The 16,579-nt window shown below is 41.7% G+C and overlaps 1 protein-coding gene across 4 annotated transcripts in view; it reads left to right on the forward strand.

Annotated features, from left to right (window-relative positions):
- zcchc7 (zinc finger, CCHC domain containing 7) overlaps nucleotides 1-16,579 on the forward strand; it is a 55,858-nt gene that overhangs the window by 24,743 nt on the left and 14,536 nt on the right. For 3 of the 4 annotated variants that reach the window (XM_008412454.1, XM_008412475.1, XM_008412461.1), the window contains exons 4-7: nucleotides 9,623-9,684; nucleotides 9,935-10,072; nucleotides 10,176-10,346; nucleotides 13,115-13,150. In XM_008412454.1, coding sequence (XP_008410676.1) covers nucleotides 9,623-9,684; nucleotides 9,935-10,072; nucleotides 10,176-10,346; nucleotides 13,115-13,150 — 407 coding nt within the window. Of the gene's footprint in view, nucleotides 1-9,619; nucleotides 9,685-9,934; nucleotides 10,073-10,175; nucleotides 10,347-13,114; nucleotides 13,151-16,579 lie in introns of all 4 variants that reach the window. The other variant, XM_008412468.1, reaches the window with a different exon arrangement.

Here is a 16,579-nt window from a genome sequence, read left to right on the forward strand (position 1 = left end):
TCTTCCTCGACAATGGAGCCTCTAATGTGTGTGTGTGTGTGTGTGTGTGTGTGTGTGTGTGTGTGTGTGTGTGTGTGTGTGTGTGTGTGTGTGTGTGAGAGACGCCGTGCTTTAACGGGTGGAGGATTGTGACCCAGGTCTAATTGAAGTATTTAAGCCATTTAAGCACTGGGAACAGAAGGTCGTTACAGATCCAAACTGGCATGGGGGTTAGGGGCCCCGCGCAGACACAACCACACTTCCACACATGCATACAAAGGGCTCCTTCTGTTTAAGACAGCCTCATTTTATTCATGATGCTGCTTATGACCCTGAACTCCCCAATGTGAGAAGGTGTGTGTGTCTGAATGTGTGTGTGTGTGTTCGCTTTGGGAGATGTGGCTCTGTCACCTTCCGCTGGGCTCAGCCAGGTGTGAAAAGGCATTCTGTCAGACCTCCCTGCTACCGGGTCCATTTATCCGTCCTTCGTTCATGTATGTGTGTGTGTGTGTGTGTGTGTGTGTGTGTGTGTGTGTGTGTGTGTGTGTGTGTGTGTGTGTGTGTGTGTGTGCGCGTGTGCGTGTGCGTGTGTGTGTGTGTGTGTATTTGCTCATGCAAACATGTGCTGCTATCCAGGATTATTTCACTTTTTCAATTTGCCTTTTCTGGTCAAAGCGTGCGTGCGTGCGTGCGTGCGTGCGTGCGTGCGTGCGTGCGTGCGTGTGTGTGTGTGTGTGTGAACCTGTGTTATTGGTTATTGGTTGCCCAATCCCATTGCCCCCTCCTTCACCTCCATCCTGCACACACGTACATGCAGACACACATGCTGAAACGCCGCCAGATAAAAAGGCATTATGGTAAATTCCACTTAATGACAAATTTTTAATTTGGGGAACAGGGCCTGGTGAATGGAGCTTAATTACCGGGGCCAAAGATCCCTCGGAAAAATAACCCTCTCGACGTGCCCAACCTGCCCGATAATGGAGCGCTCTGCAAAATGGTTTAGATTAACCAGCTCCGTTTATCTCGCCTCCTGCAATCCCCCCCCTCCACCTCCTCCTCTGTATAATAACAAAAATAACAATCATGAAAATTCTATCTGCCTCCCAGCCCCCATCAGCCCGCTCCCCTCTCTCGCCTCTCTGCCCTCCCGCCCTCTGCCTGGCTCACTCCCGCAGGAGGAAATTCATCAAAATGAAATTGAGGTTGCAACTCAGTGGTTTTATTAAAATATATTTCCCCCTCACCGATGACAACAGACTGCATATTTGTGTTTTGGTGCCAAAGACAAAAGGGACAGCAAGAAAAATATGGTCATTGTTTTTATCGGAGGTATTTTGTCAACAAAAATAATTACTTGAGTAATAAAATGTACACACTTGTTGATTATTAGCTGTTTGGCCAGCTCACCAAATGATATGAAGCTCCACTCTGACCTTCTTTTACAAATAGGAGCTTGGCGTGAAACCCTGTGCTATATAGTTTTATCATTTGGGAAAGTAAAAATAACAACAACAAAAAAAATAATTAAGTTCAAACTAGTGCACTTTTTCTGACCCATAGATTCTGAAAATCCTTAATTCTGCTACAAGCCACTGTTTACCAACGCTGTTTCTTCTTTCATCCAGAAAAAAGTGTCAAAAATAATTGCTGTATTTTGATACTGTTTAGCATCATGTGTAAAGTTTTCTGGGTTTTATAACAAGTTGTAAAACATATAATGGTTTGTGAAGAGCAAGTATAAAAACACTGCAGTTTCTCTGTAGTACTAAGAGTGAGATGTCTTGAGAGAGCAAAAGTTTTTGCAGATAACAGGAAGGCTCAATGGTGAACAGGAAAGTTTCTCTTTTTTGGAGATTTTAGTGGCTTTTTGAAAAGCTAAAGTTTTAGTAAGGATCTACAAATCATTATGAAATACACAGACATCTGTTTTAGTATTGTTAGCCTCGCTAAAAGTGATAAATGTGTCATAGCTCATCTGAAGCAGTGGGCACACCATGCTCAGACTAAGAAAGAGCTCTGCAACAATCTGCTTCCTGTTGTATTAGATCAGTGTGATCTAATTTTGTTCAGCTACTGACTGTTTCATGCATTTTTTTTACCATCACATAATATATCAGGGAACATCTGAGCATCTTTAATGTAAATGAGTAAATGAGTTATATGGTTAGTTCACAGATCAGCTGTGAACTACTTGTTCTAAGCCTGTCTTAATTAACGTCAGACCTGGGAATATGCCATTAAAAATGTCTTGAAAATGATGAAGTGTTTAACATGTCTCAGAGAACACATTGTTGAATCTGGCCTGAATGGGTTAATAAAAACTCTGATTATCAGCAGACTGATGATGATTTCTGTGTTTCAGATTAATCATTGCTAAACACACAGTAAACGGATATTAAAAAACCTGCAGATATGCGCTGGCCCGGCTCTGGGTAACATTCGATCTGGTGTATGTGCGCACACACAAGTGCACACATGACACCACTTTTACTTTTCTTGGCATTCTTTGGTCCCTGTTGTTGTGTACCCTGATTGGACCGTGTGGTTGCCATGCGGTTGCCAGGCCGCGCCCCTGCTGTGTGGTAATTGGTGTCTGTGGTGTTGCCGCGTGGCGGCGGAGGTTTGACTGACAGCTTTGGCCACCTGCCCTGCCCTGGCTGCCAACATGGTGCGGAAGGGGGTGAAGAGGAAAAGGAGGAGGTGGCACGGGCGAGCAGAGGGTGAGCGCTTGACATGTCACAGGGGGAAGCATGGTGGGGGGTTAGGGGGTGCTTACATATCACATCATTAAAGATGAGGTGCACTGAAGTATGTTGTTTGATGTACACAAGGTGGAAATTAGATTGGAAAGCCATACACAGAAAACCCTCTGACCTAGGTGAAGGCGTTGATTTTCACTTTAGTCGTCCAAAAGCAAAAAGTGGCTGAAATTCTTGAAATATTTAAATTGATCAAAACATTTTTTGTATCTGTTTCAACATTATATTTAATATGATCATGACTAGATTATGTCAAATTAAGCATGTTTTTGGTAGCTGAAAGAAATGCAGGGCAGTTACCAAAACAGATGGTGTATAAAGAAATGTGACAACTTGGGTTTAAGTTTGGAAATGTCCACTTTGCATTGATCTTTAAAGCCTGATTGTAAAATGTTAATATATGCTGTGCTGTAGATACTTAGAAACTACTAAATTTAGCTGCTGTTTGTTCATTTTTGAGTAAATTGTAAATCATGCATCAAGATCAAAATGGCAAAACTAAAGCTCACTCTTTTTTTGCAGCATCTTAGGCAGATTTAAGTTTGGGTTTTGACTAGACCACTTCATGTCTTATTTATTCATTTATTTTGAGACATTCCGATTTGGCTTTGCCAGTGTGCTGTGGACACACTAACCAAAATACACCAACTAGTGGCTGGACATTCTCCCTCAGGATTCACTACTAACGAGCAGAGTTCATGGTTCCATCATGACAGGTAGTCCAGGTTCAGAAGCAACGCAGCCCCAGATCATGTTTTGATTCTAGATGTGACATCCTTTTCTTAAAATACAGTGCTAGGTTTATGCCATATGCAATGAGACAAAGAAAATCCTATTTTGTCTCATTGGAATGTTTTTCTAAATGTGAGACGGGTCTTTGTGCTCTGTTTGGTCAGCTATGGTTTTCTCATTTGAACTCTGCCATGGAGGCCATTTTTCTCAGTTTCTTTCTCAGTTTTAAATCAGGAACAGTGATCTGATCTTAGGCATGTGAGGTCAGTAGTGCTTTATCTGGTTGGCTTGAATTTCTTTGTGATGTGTCATTAATGCACTGTTTCATGTTTTCTCCATGTGAGCCTTAGAACAGCTTTGTAATCGTATCTATATCTTAGTAGATTTCAGTAACTTTGACTCTTATGTGTTTAATTTCTTTTTATCAGTGTGTGTTTAGATTTCTTCTACTTTGTGTGGTCAGACAGTTTTTATTTGAAAGCTTTCTTGCTTCTACTTGTCTTGCAGTAATCAGGCTTGGCTGTGATAAATGATTAACCAACTGTGGTTCATCACAGTTAGATCATGATTTCACTCTTTCACACACGACCAGTTGATTTCAGATGGTGCTTTCCCTAATGAACAAAATCATCATTGAGAAGTTTTATTTTGTATTTTCTCATTATTTTTTTCAATATAGTATTTAAATTTGTTTGATCTTAAATATTTCAGTGGCAATAAATCAAAATCAGAAGAAATCTGAAAGGATTCACATACCTTTTTTTCTGCACTGTAGCTGCTTTGCCTATTATCTCCTGTATGTCTTCAGATGCTTCCTTCTGTTTTACACTCTTGCTGTGTTTCAATCTTACTGAGGGGAAGCCTGTATGGCAAGAGGTGATGTCCCAGAAGAAATGTTTTTTTTGTGCTCACACTCAGACACACACTCCCACACACCCTCACCATTGTCATGTATACCGTTGCTAATCCTGCCCTGCCGCATCAGTATCAAACATAACCTATGTTTGGGGTGAAAGGCCGCTGTTTTACTTCTCGCGTGCGTGCGTGCGTGCGTGCGTGCGTGCGTGCGTGCGTGCGCGCGCGCGCGCGTGCGTGTGTGTACGTATACTGACTGGTGGATTAATGAGCCTGGGCGGGTTGGCTTGCTGTGCCTGGTTAAGTGCTGGGACAAGAGAATGGGAATCCAATCCAGGCCTCGGACTTGGTTTAAATGAAGGCCGATTTTAGGCAACAACAAACTGAACACAGACAGGCCTGAGCGTACGGCCGGTCTCTGCCTCGTCCTTGGTTTATCAGACTTAAACCATCCTGTCTGAACCTTATCCCATTTGTGTGTGCGCATCACCCCAGGAGACCTGGGTGTTCATGGTTCATTAGCCACACGTACACTTCCGTTCTGCTCTTGCTGGTAAAAGGGACAGATTCACACCCACACATACGCGCACACACACTCAATTCCTCTGTTTTGTTTTGTTCTGCCGGCTCTGATGAACAGGCACGCAGCTTCCTCCCCTCTCCTCCTCATCTTCTAGTAATCAGGGTACCTCTGAGACAGACAGGTAGCATCTGTCGCCTTCTCTCCCCTGATCCGGCCCTCCCTCCGTTTCTCAGTCTCCCTCTCTTCCATGCCATTGTGCTGCATTACCCTTGACGATGAAGTGATGAGATAATGAAGGAGTTATCCTCCAGAAATAGTCAGCCGAAGTCCCAGAAAGTGGAGTGAATTGGACTTTTTCCTCAAATTTCTACCAGGTGACTCAGGCGCTGTTTGGCACACTGATGTCTGATGGTGACGGCAGCCACCTTAACATCAAAGATCGTTGGACGTGCACCTCTTAGTTGGGTGCTAGGAGTGCCTCCCCATTAGATCTGTTGAAATTGAGCAGTTGCGGTCGACACGGCGGAGGCCTCTCGTGAGTCTGTTCAGCTGCTCGAAGAAGCTGCTGCCATCTGCTTTTTCAGCTCCAGACTCCTTCATATCCGCCGGGCCACGATGGAACGAGGCTGTGATGGTTTGGTTTTGAACAGGGCCTCCGGGGTGATTAGCATATTTTCACCCTGTGTACAGACAACAGACCAACCAACCCACCCACCCTCTCTTTCCCTTCCCTCTCCTTCACCCCTCCACCCATGTGTTTGATTCCTCGGCCGTGACAAAGAGCTTCACCCTTTATCTACGTGTGTGTGTGTTGGCTTGGTGAGATGGGGGTGGCCTTTAGATTAAGGGAAAGCTTCCTGCTCTTTATTTGGGGAGTCCCCCTGGGAGACGCCTTGGGAACGACTTTCGTTGAGTCACTAACGCCTACTTACATTCACACATACACAGATGCACTTCAGCACACACACACACCTTTCACCCCTCTTTTTTTTCAGCTGCCCATTGACCGGGTACTGGTTGTTGTGTAACACCAGCTAGGCGTGCAAAGAGACATACACATGTCCCACTGAGGCCCCCTAGTCTGCTCACTGTAGCCCAGCATTAGGAGACCTCTTTGCTCTCTCCTCAATGTAAACTCACAGTCACTAACTGGAAGAAAATATCTTGCTTTGCTGTGACAATAAAAGTAAAAACATATGCACCTTTGCAGGTATTTAAAAAACTGAAGTGAACTTCTGCTGAAATTACACCTTTATTGAGCGGGCAATGCTGGGAGGTACGCTTTGCGTCAAGCCCACTTGGTTGCAAATTTATGGATTTTATTGGGAACTATAAAGACGTAAAACAGTCAAGTCAGTTTTTAAAACTGAAATGGTTGAACAATAGAGTTCTGAACATTTTTATATAAATTACATCTAAAACCACAAAAGCCACAGGAGCATTTCAATAAATTATAACCTCTCCCAGTACTTTATTTGTGATTGATTAAATTGAAAAAGTGAAACTCCCATATCAGAAAACGCTATTATAATGTATTTTAAGCCTTTACGTCTGTTCAATTTGAAGATGTTGGCCTACAGCTGATACAGAGTCAAAATTCAGTTTCTCTGAAAATTAGAATACAAATGAAGAAAGGCTTTTTCTTAGTTAGGTTGTGAAGTTAAAACGGACCAAATTTCTTTTGTTTTATGTCAGTTACCAAAATAATTTCTATTTACTAAATGCCACAATAACAAGAGAAGGAATGTGTCAGGGGTTTATATAATGTCTTCAGAGGTTTACATACGTTTCCTCAGTATTTTGTAAACTGTATAACTTAGCTTTTGAGTTTTCTTCCTGACATTAATCACAATAGTTTATTGAGGTCTGGCTCATTCCTCAGGACATCAGGGCTTTGTGATTGACCTTGTCGTCATGAAGCCACTTTCTAACCACTTTGGCTGCATGCTCAGGATTATTATCCACATGGCAGACCCATTTGTGCCCAAACTTAAACTTCCTGCGTGCTGCTTTTATTTGTTCCTTCAATATTTCTACATAATGTTCTTTCTTTTTGACTCCATCTATTTAATTAATGACCAGGTCCCTCTGCAACAAAGCACCCCCATAGCATAATGCTGCCACCCCCGTACGTTACAGCATCCCTGTTTTTCCTCCATATATAACAATGGTTGTTATAGTCAAAAATGTTTCACTTTACTTTCATCAAACTGCAGAAAAGTCTCCAAAAATCAAGGTTTTTGTTGCTATGTGCCTTGGCAAACTGCAGTCTGGCTTGTTGAATATTGTTGAATCATAAATCTTGGTTTGATTTATGATATGTATCTTTTGCAGCTTGCTTAATTTTAAAGACTAAGAATAAGAATAGGTCTACATAAGAGCATAAAGGAGATAGTACATCATTCACAGCCCTCACAGCCTTTCCTAAATTGATCCATTTAGGAAAGGTAAGGCAATTTTATTGGCATTGCACATTTTCAGAAACAAGGCAAAGTTCTCACGATTAAAAGCAAAATTAAACAACAACCAAAACACAAATAAAGCAAAGCAATAGCACGATGAAAAACAGACTGCAATCGGTAATCTAATTGTAATTAATCAAAGATAACTCTTAGAAATTACATTTTAGCCTAGATTTTAAGAAAATTAGCATTTTGGCTGGGGATGCAGAGTGGTCTGAAAGGTTGATACATCAACAACAGGTCTTTAATGTATTTTGGTTCAAAGTCATTCAGTAATTTATCAACTGTTTTAGTGCGAACATGAGCAACAACGTTCTGGATCACCTGCAGCCGATTGGTTGTTTTTTTTAGGCAGCTTTGTGAAGACACTCTTGCAGTAATCAATGCAATTAAAAACAAACACATGCATGAGGTGTCACTGGGACATTATTCCTTTAGTTCTAGAAATGTTCTTCAGGTGATGAAAGGCTGACTTTTTAATTGTCTTTATGTGACTGAAAGCTCAGATCTGAGTTCATCACTTCTCTACGGATTTAAACTCATTTTAAAGAAGCTCTTCGTTATCTCAGATCCATCAAGCAAAATTGTACTTCAGGATTTGAAGCACACACTGAGTGTTGGTGACGGCATGGGGTTGCTGGTTTTTGTGATGTGTCTGTGTGTATTTAGAGGTGAAGGTCGAGGCAGAAAGAAACCCCATCCAAACAGCAGCCATTTTAATTTGTTTGACAGGGAAGAGAGGTGATAACCTCCCTCTGCAGCCGCTCACCCGGGGATGGGGTGCGGGGGTTAGAAAACAAGGAGAGGAGGCGAAAGCAAAAGGAAGGAGGGTTGAGCTGCATAGCGATAAGAGGGCTGGATAGAGAGAATCTGAAAGAGGACTGGAGGAGAGAAGGGTGGAAAGGAGAGTGTAATATTTGATTATGGCTCAAGGCTGTGTGTTTATCCAAAGGCTAAAGACTGCCAACCAGCTAATCGCGAGAGGTCGATGTGTGTGGGTGTGTCTGTGTTCCTGAAAGCATGTGTGGGTCATCGCTATCGGCACATAATTTTATGCCGGCTACACGTGTCTGTGTGTTTGTGCTTGTGTGAACGTTAGGATTTCTGGATGTCGGTTACAGTTCTGTGGGCCTGAGGAGAATACGGCGCTCTCCCTCAGGGTGCTGTTAGTGCCACTCTCATACAGATGTGCCGGGCTGCCATTGTGTCAGTTTCACTGTGGGTTAACGTGTGTGTGTGTGTGCGTGCGTGCGTGCGTGCGTGTCCCCCCTCTGTCACAGGAAGCAAAAGCCATCCCACAGGATTTAGAGTTCCTAACAGGGTTGTTTGGTTTTGTGGAGTTTATAAGTCGTGGCTTGTTTTGAATCCTGATTCAAATGTGCAGTCACATATTTTTTTAAAGATTTATTTACTGGCACCAAGAAAAAAATGGCCAAAAATAAAGCACAAATGAAAAGGACACAAGTTTAGATACACCAGTCTAAAACCTGAAAGGTTTGTGGTTCTTTTGTGCATCTCACCTTTACTCTAAGGCCTCTCAAAAAAATCTTGCATAACCAGGTGCCACATAATTAATTCAGAGTATACATGATCTAATGCCACTATACAGCTGTTCTGCGAAAGAATGTGACACAACAGCAAACCCTCCAAACCAGTTATCAGAGCAGTAGACAATAGTGTGCTAACTCTGGAGGAGCTGCAGAACTCCTCAGCTCAGCCTGGAGAGTCTTAGTCCTACTCTGCACACATAAGGTCTTAAAGGATCAGGAAGGAAGGAAAAAGGAAGGAAACTTTTCTTTTATGCCTCGTTTGTGGAGGTGCAGATAGATTGATTAAGACTGGGAAAGAGATTCACCCTCCTGCAGACCAGTGACCCTAAATATATACAAAGAGCTCCAATGGAACGATTTAGGCCACAACATATTCACATGTAAGAAAAGCCTGGTGGAAAAATAGCTCAACTTTCCCTTGCAGTGAAACGTTGTTCTTTAAAGTACAGACTCGTGTGAACCAAGTATTTAAAAACATGTTTGCAACCCATATATTCTTTTCTTTCCACTTCACAACCAGGCATTACTTTGTGTTGGTCTTTTTACTAAAACCTGTCTGTATTTGACATTCAGTGTGACAATCCTCACTACTCATCTGGAGTCCATACAAACAAACAGTGGTATATATTAAAAATAATTAAATACAGTCCGAACTTGTTGAAAAAACATCCAACCCTCTGTCACTTTAAAATGTTTTATTTTTTATTTTTGCATAAATGTTTGTGCTGCAATTAATTAAACATTTTTTTCTTTTTTCAGATGCTGACGAAGAAGATGAAAAAGAAGAAGGAAGTTGGATTGTTTCAGAGAAAGATAAGGAGGTTGGTGCTGATTACCAAATTAAATTAATTAGCTCGCTTTCATAGTTTACTGTCACATTAATCTCCTTTTGCTTTCTGAGATTATTTTTTAGTTTCTTTTGATAAGTAAAAACACTTTGCCGTGAGAAGATTCCTATTTGGATTTCTCCGATGTTTATGTCACCCCTTTCTTTGTGTGAATTAAACATTTAGGTCTTAATGTAAAAAATGAAACGTCCAACTCATAATCAGTCTTTTCTTGTCATTTCAGGCTCAGATCTTTAACAAAGGCCAGGGTCCCACGATCGTAGTGCACCGAATGTCCAACCGATACTACACTGGGAAGAACGTCCACTGCAGAAACTGCAACAAGAAAGGACATCTGTCAAAGAACTGTCCTCACCCCAAAGTAGGTTTACGCTAATGCAATGTATCACGACCATCTTGTAAATAATGAACGTAAAAATGCAAGCAAACTTGCTAACTGCATAATGATAATTGTGTTTCTGCAGAAGGTGACGCCTTGCTTTCTTTGCGGCTCAATGGGTCACCAGGCCATTACATGTCCCAATAAGCACTGCAACAACTGTGGGCAGCCTGGACACCTCAGCAGGTGCTGCAGCGAGAGATCTTATTGGCACAAACAGTGCCATCGCTGCAGCATGAGGGGGCACTTCTTTGATGTGAGTAGAGGGCCATGATGATTGTCTTCTCACTTTTCTCTCAAGATGTTGCACTTATTTTCAAAATGTTGTTATCCAAACCAACATATCCTTATTTAAAGACACTGAGTGGGCCAGAATATCAGAACCAGTGGAAAGTGCCTGTTCCTGCTGGTATTGCTGTGTTTTTGACTGAGCTGCTTCGATATGTTGAGTTTTCTGTCATACGGAGTGTCATATAGTCTATCTCTATTCATGTCTGGTGTCCTTAAGCATGTTTCAACAGTATCATTGTTGTGAGGCAGCAGGACATAAATGCGGCTTTTTGATGTTGCACATGGATCCATGTGTCACATGGATGTCTTATGGACCATTCCAAATACAGAAACTGGTGCATTTAGGACAAGTCTCATGGTTCGCACAACATTCACACACAGGTGGCGGGAACCATTAAACAACAATATGTCCTGAGTTACAAGAAAGGACTACTGCGTCATGGTGCTGATGAGACAAATGATCCAGGTGTTACCAGGTTTCCAAACTAAATTATTGCCACTCCATTTAGTGATGTTCAAAGGCATCTCTCTGAAATACATCTTCCAGTTTTTGCATGACATCTTAATGCTACATATTCATATGGATTACACAAATACATTAGTCAATAAACTGGATTAAATACTGGATTAATTACCTTTGTTGATTTCAAACTGTCTTCTCTGTCTCGATGCAGTTTCTTGTTTGACCTCCATATTCATACAGTTAGCAGTTAGGCTCAGAGTCATCTCCACAAATTTAGATATAAAGTTATTTTCATTAATCCAAGATTTCTAATTGGAAGTAACACATGCATGTTCCTGAAGATATTTAACAAAAATGAAGGCATAAATTATTTATATTCTCCTCAATAATCAATGGAAAGGCCTTTCCTTGGTGTTGCAGCAGTCAAACCTTTATTAAAGTTGCTGTAGTTTCCTGTTTCCTCTGGTATTTTCTGAATCTTTGAGGATGGAAGGCATCCTTGCCATCACCCTAATCGTTCTCTCTCTCTCCACAGGACTCTGGCTGGTCCACTTGAAATCATTAATATTGCTTCCAGTCAGAAAAAAAAAGACTGGCCAGAGCTAAAATAATACTTTACATCTAAATCTGCCAGCCTAACTCTACATGCTTTAAAATACTGTGTTGTTAAAATGGACATAACGACTCACATGCAGGGGTTGTCAACTAGATGAGCTCATTACCAATCGCATTTACCCCCTCAGTCTCTGTAATCACCCCACTTCTCAGTGACCAGAGGTCAACTCACATTGCTGTTCACATTAATAGACACTTAAGTAATTACAACTTAGGTATTCCAGCTGTTTGTGTGTCTGGAAGATGAATTTAAAGACCATTAATGACAATTATCACAGTGCTCCATCACTAGCTGAGCCATTTTTACACAAATACTACAGGAGGAGGAACTGAATGGAAGAAGCAGTCTGCCGCTGCCCTCTTTTTCTTTTTTCTGTCTCGCTCTCTCTCCCTCTTCGTCAGTCAGTCATGTACTGTGCTCTGTGTGATGGATGAGTAACCAGGTGAACACCAGAGGGAGAGGGTACACCAGGACACACACAAGCCAATTTCTCTTTCTTTTTTCCTCTCTTTCTGTCTCTCAAACTCTTCTCTCATCTCCTGAATCAGATCCTTCTGTGTATCTCCCTCTTCTCACCTCTTCTACACATCGCACCGCAAACAGCACAAGTCCAAAGATGTGCTCTGATATAATTACCTCTCGCTTGCAATGCACAACTTTTCTTTTTTTCTTTTCTTTATCTCCCCTTACACTCACAAATTACGGTGAACATATTAGTGTGTGTCTGTTTGTGAGAGAAAAAGAGTCAAGTCTCAGTCCCCTGGGCCTTTCTGTGTCTCTCATTAAAGACAGACGGTTGATGGAGCGCGAGTGTGTCGCTCGCCTCGCCTGTCGCCCTCGACAACAGCACACTACCCCGGCGGTTTGGAGGGATGGAACAAATAGGAGGGGGGAAACAAGCGACGGGGACGAGCGGGGTTTGTTGAAGGAAAAAGCTAGATTAAAGGTGGAGAAAGATGCAGCTGTAGAAACTCATCGAAGTTCTCCTCTGTGTTTGAGTCCAACCAGATCCAATTCCCCAACAAAAGAGGCTTCAGGATAAATTTAAATCCATATTAATGGCATTTTATTTCATATAAAATCGATCGAGGACCTCTAGTGTGCAAAGACCAAATTAAGATTGGGCTATTTCACCTTGAATCTGAATTATGTCCTCACTCAGTAGGTATGCAAGTAGATAAATCCCATTGCCTGCGGCGACTGCGGCATTTTCAATTTCCCCACGGGAAGCGGCAGTGGCGGGTAAAGGATGTCGGAGTGCTTGGGGAACAGCGTGGAGAAGCTCCAGAGATAATGCTTTATCCACACCAGCAACAAAACAACCAACTGACTCACTGACTGACTGTTTCTGAGTGACTGACGGAACACCAGCACCGATACAGAGAGCAATTCTGAGCAGGTTTAGGGAAAGATGTGGGAAGAGACTGAGAGATTCAGAGTGGAAACTGAAAAACAAACCCTGGTATTATTTTCCTGTCTGTTAGTCAGGATCTTTCAGTTCTCGCTCACACCTTTGACCCGTTGAAACAACAGATTTTAGTTTTCTTTTTCTATATGCCTTCTGTTTTTACATAAAAGTGTAAAAACAGGATTGTCTTCAACAAACTGTTTTTGTGTAGAAAGTCTTTAAAAAGTTTTTTTTATCTCCTTCTAGGATTGTCCAGAGATCTGGAGGCAGTACCACATCACAGTGAGTCACTTTCTTAAATAACTCAGCTCTGTCAAAGCAAACATTGAACTGAAGTCAAAAGTTTATCCTCTTTTGCTTGTTGAATACCTGCCAGGTTTTGTCCATATGCTGCTGCAACACACAGGTGTTTTTCTGCCAACAATTTCTGCACTTCCCAGCACAGGAATATATAGCAAATTGAAAAGGGGCCTTCTTTGCAGCAACTGTTTATTATTTAGAATTAAAAACAAGGCATAAGACAGCACTGCATGTATTTTAAAAAACCATATGTCCAAATATATTGGACATATGGTTGTTCTGACCATATGTCCAATAATTGCTGGCTAATTTGTAGGAACACTTTCTTATAAGGTCTCCAAAAAGAAAACAAACAAACAGACAAAAAAATCTTAATTAAGAGTAAAATAAGTCTTGGGGGGGTGGGGGGGAACACACAAAATGTCTCCACCAAATATTAAACAATCCATTCGCTTAGATTAAACGTGATTGTGCGTCAGTGCCGGTGTGATTCACTGTGGCCAAACATCCTCTCTCAGAAACTACTCACCCCCGTAACAAAATGAACAAAATGTGGGTCTTAATTATTCAGTGGAATAAAAATGGTGCAACGTTTAAAGGTTTTACTAAGAAAATGCAACAGGTATGAATTTATCCTCCTTCACTCTGATGTCAAACTATCTTTAGAAGTCACCAGACAGTCCAGCTGTTTTCTGAAGACCTTTCAGAGGTTTTTAAAGAAAATGTTGGAGAACAAACAGAAGGCCAAGACCAAGGAGGAGTCAGTGATATAGTTTTGTAAAATCTTAATGCATGGTTTGGTTAAAAACAATAATCCAAACTTTGAACATCTCATAGAACTACGTTTGGTGCTACATTTGTAAGTAAAGGTGAAAATAGAAACCCATTTTCTATTTTCCATTTTGCTTCAAGCCACGTTGGTGACACGGCTAACGGGTCACCAACTTAAAATGTTAAAATATTAAAATTTTGCATGCCTGCAACATGATACACATGGCAGAAAACTCACTTTGGATAACCTTCAATATACAATCCCCGTAGAGAAAGGTGGTGGTTATTAGATCATAAGGTAGCATGGACAGCTGGTCAGAGTTGAAGTGAGGATGGACGAAGCTAAATGCCAGTGGAGCAATGTCTCACCCTCCAGCAGGACACAAAGCCTAAACATACAGCCAGATCTGTAATGGAAATGTTGATTGTTTATTAGCATGGCTTAGTCAAAGTCAGACCCAAATCTTGTAGGGATTCTATAGTCTTGAAAATTACTGTACACAGATGATTTCCATTTCAGCTCTTGAGCCATTTTGCCATGGAGAATGCAAATAGAAATCAGTGATGTAAAAATCTGGTAAACACACAACCTCAAAAAACTTGGTTCTTGAGACAGCTCAGCACAAATGCTGCACACCATGTTTGTTAGACATTTTGTCAGAAATTTAGAAACCGTGTTCCATTTTCCTTCTATTTGTCAATTACTTATAGCTTCGGGTTTGGTCTGTCACATAAAATCCCAATAAAGTACAATGAGACTTGTGACTGTAAGGTGACGAGATCTACTAGGTTTAGGTGTATGAATGCTTTTGTGAGGCCCGGTAGTTGTTACTGCAGCGGCTCCAATTAAAGCAGAGAACAGGGTGGTGATGGTGAATGGGCAGACTAAGCCAGCAGCTTTCTGAACCCAGAGCTTTATAGAGCCAGCGACGCCGGGTCTAATCAGACCAGAAACATGTCACATCTAAACACCTCAACCTGCTGGAAACAACAAACATCCAGTGATGCTCAAACCAGCTCTTTTAAATCTTTTTGATATTCCTCAATATAGTGCTTGAAACCAAGCAGTGTTGGTGAGTTAAGATTTCATAAAAATTGAGTAATTTGTAGTTTTACGCATGTGTAATTTCCATTCTCTGTGAGCATAAAAATATCTCTCAAGATCAACTCAAATCAGTACATTTTCAAAGTGTCCACACATCTTTAAAAAGTTTTAAACTGATTTATTAAAAATGAAGTCTTTAAAATGTCTTAAACTCACTAGAAAATGTGTAAGTTGGCATTAAATAAGATAATCACAGGTCTTGTATTTAATCTTCTATGTAGTTTATTTTTCTCCCTGGACTCTTCTGTCAGGCAAAAGTTTGAGTTGCATGCAGACACTAACTACCTGCTAATAAACCCTTGCTAGCTAGCTAGTTAGCTAGCTTTTTTCCGTCTATCATTGGTAAATGTAAATTATCACCAGCTGGCTGGGCGACGTTCATCTTTGCCACTGGCTCACCTCTGTTGCTGAACAATACAATGCTATGTGCATTTGTTGCGAAAAAGCTTGGCACTGCTATTTGAAACATCCACTTTTCTTTTGTACATTTCTGTGGTGATACAGGTCTTAAATCTCATTCATAATGGTCTTTAAAAGGTCTTAAAAACATCTTTAGTTTGAGTCGGGGAAACGTGGAGAAATCCTGATTATAGAGATTGATCCAGATGTCAAAAGTATTGAGAAAAAAGGCAAAGATCAAAGAACTTGTGATGTCAGTTGCACCGTGTGTGTGTGTTTGTTGTGAATCAGTGTGTGAGAAAGTTGAAAACAGTGCGACAAACACACGGGCCATAAGTCAGCAGAAAGTTATTAGCCCTTTTCTGTGTGTCGGTGTGTGTGTTTCCCAAATTTAAAAAGATAACTAATTTTCCTGGCTTGTTGTCAGTGTGTGTGCGTGTGTGTGCATCTGAGCGAGGGGGTGATATAGACCTCAGCCTAAGAGAAAAGAGCAGCTTGTTTGTCAATTAAAAGACGTGATAAAGCATGAAATGGGCTGCCAACACCACGCGGGACGAGGGGAGCGGGGAAGACGGGAGAAGAGTGTGTGTTTGCATACATCTTGCCGTGCACTTTGTGTGGATGTGTGTGTTTGGGGAGATCTGTCACTCTCCTCTATGGAGATTAATTAGCAGGGGCTGTCTAATGAAAAGGCAGCATCGTTAGCGCCGGGGCGGCTCGGCGGGAGAGACGGAGTGAAAAAGAGGAAGGCGGAGGGAGCGGGACGGAGACGTTCCAGGGGAGATGCTGGCAGACAGGACAGGAGCCGACTTTAATTGTTGCTCGTGTTTTGCCGAAAAAAGCCGATTTTAGTTTCACCGAGAGCCACAGAGCAGAGGGGACAGGCCCCACAACTTCAGGTCTCCTGCATCTTCCTCGACAATGGAGCCTCTAATGTGTGTGTTTCTGTGTGTGTGTGTGTGTGTGTGTGTGTGTGTGTGTGTGTGTGTGTGTGTGTGTGTGTGTGAGAGTGGCCGTGTTTTTACGGGTGTAGGATTGTGTCCCAGGTCTAATTGAAGTATTTAAGCCATTTAAGCACTGGGAACAGAAGGTCGTTACAGATCCAAACTGGCATGGGGGTTAGGGGCCCCGCGCAG

The sequence above is a fragment of the Poecilia reticulata genome, linkage group LG1 (assembly GCF_000633615.1).
Source record: "Poecilia reticulata strain Guanapo linkage group LG1, Guppy_female_1.0+MT, whole genome shotgun sequence".
NCBI lineage: Eukaryota > Metazoa > Chordata > Actinopteri > Cyprinodontiformes > Poeciliidae > Poecilia > Poecilia reticulata.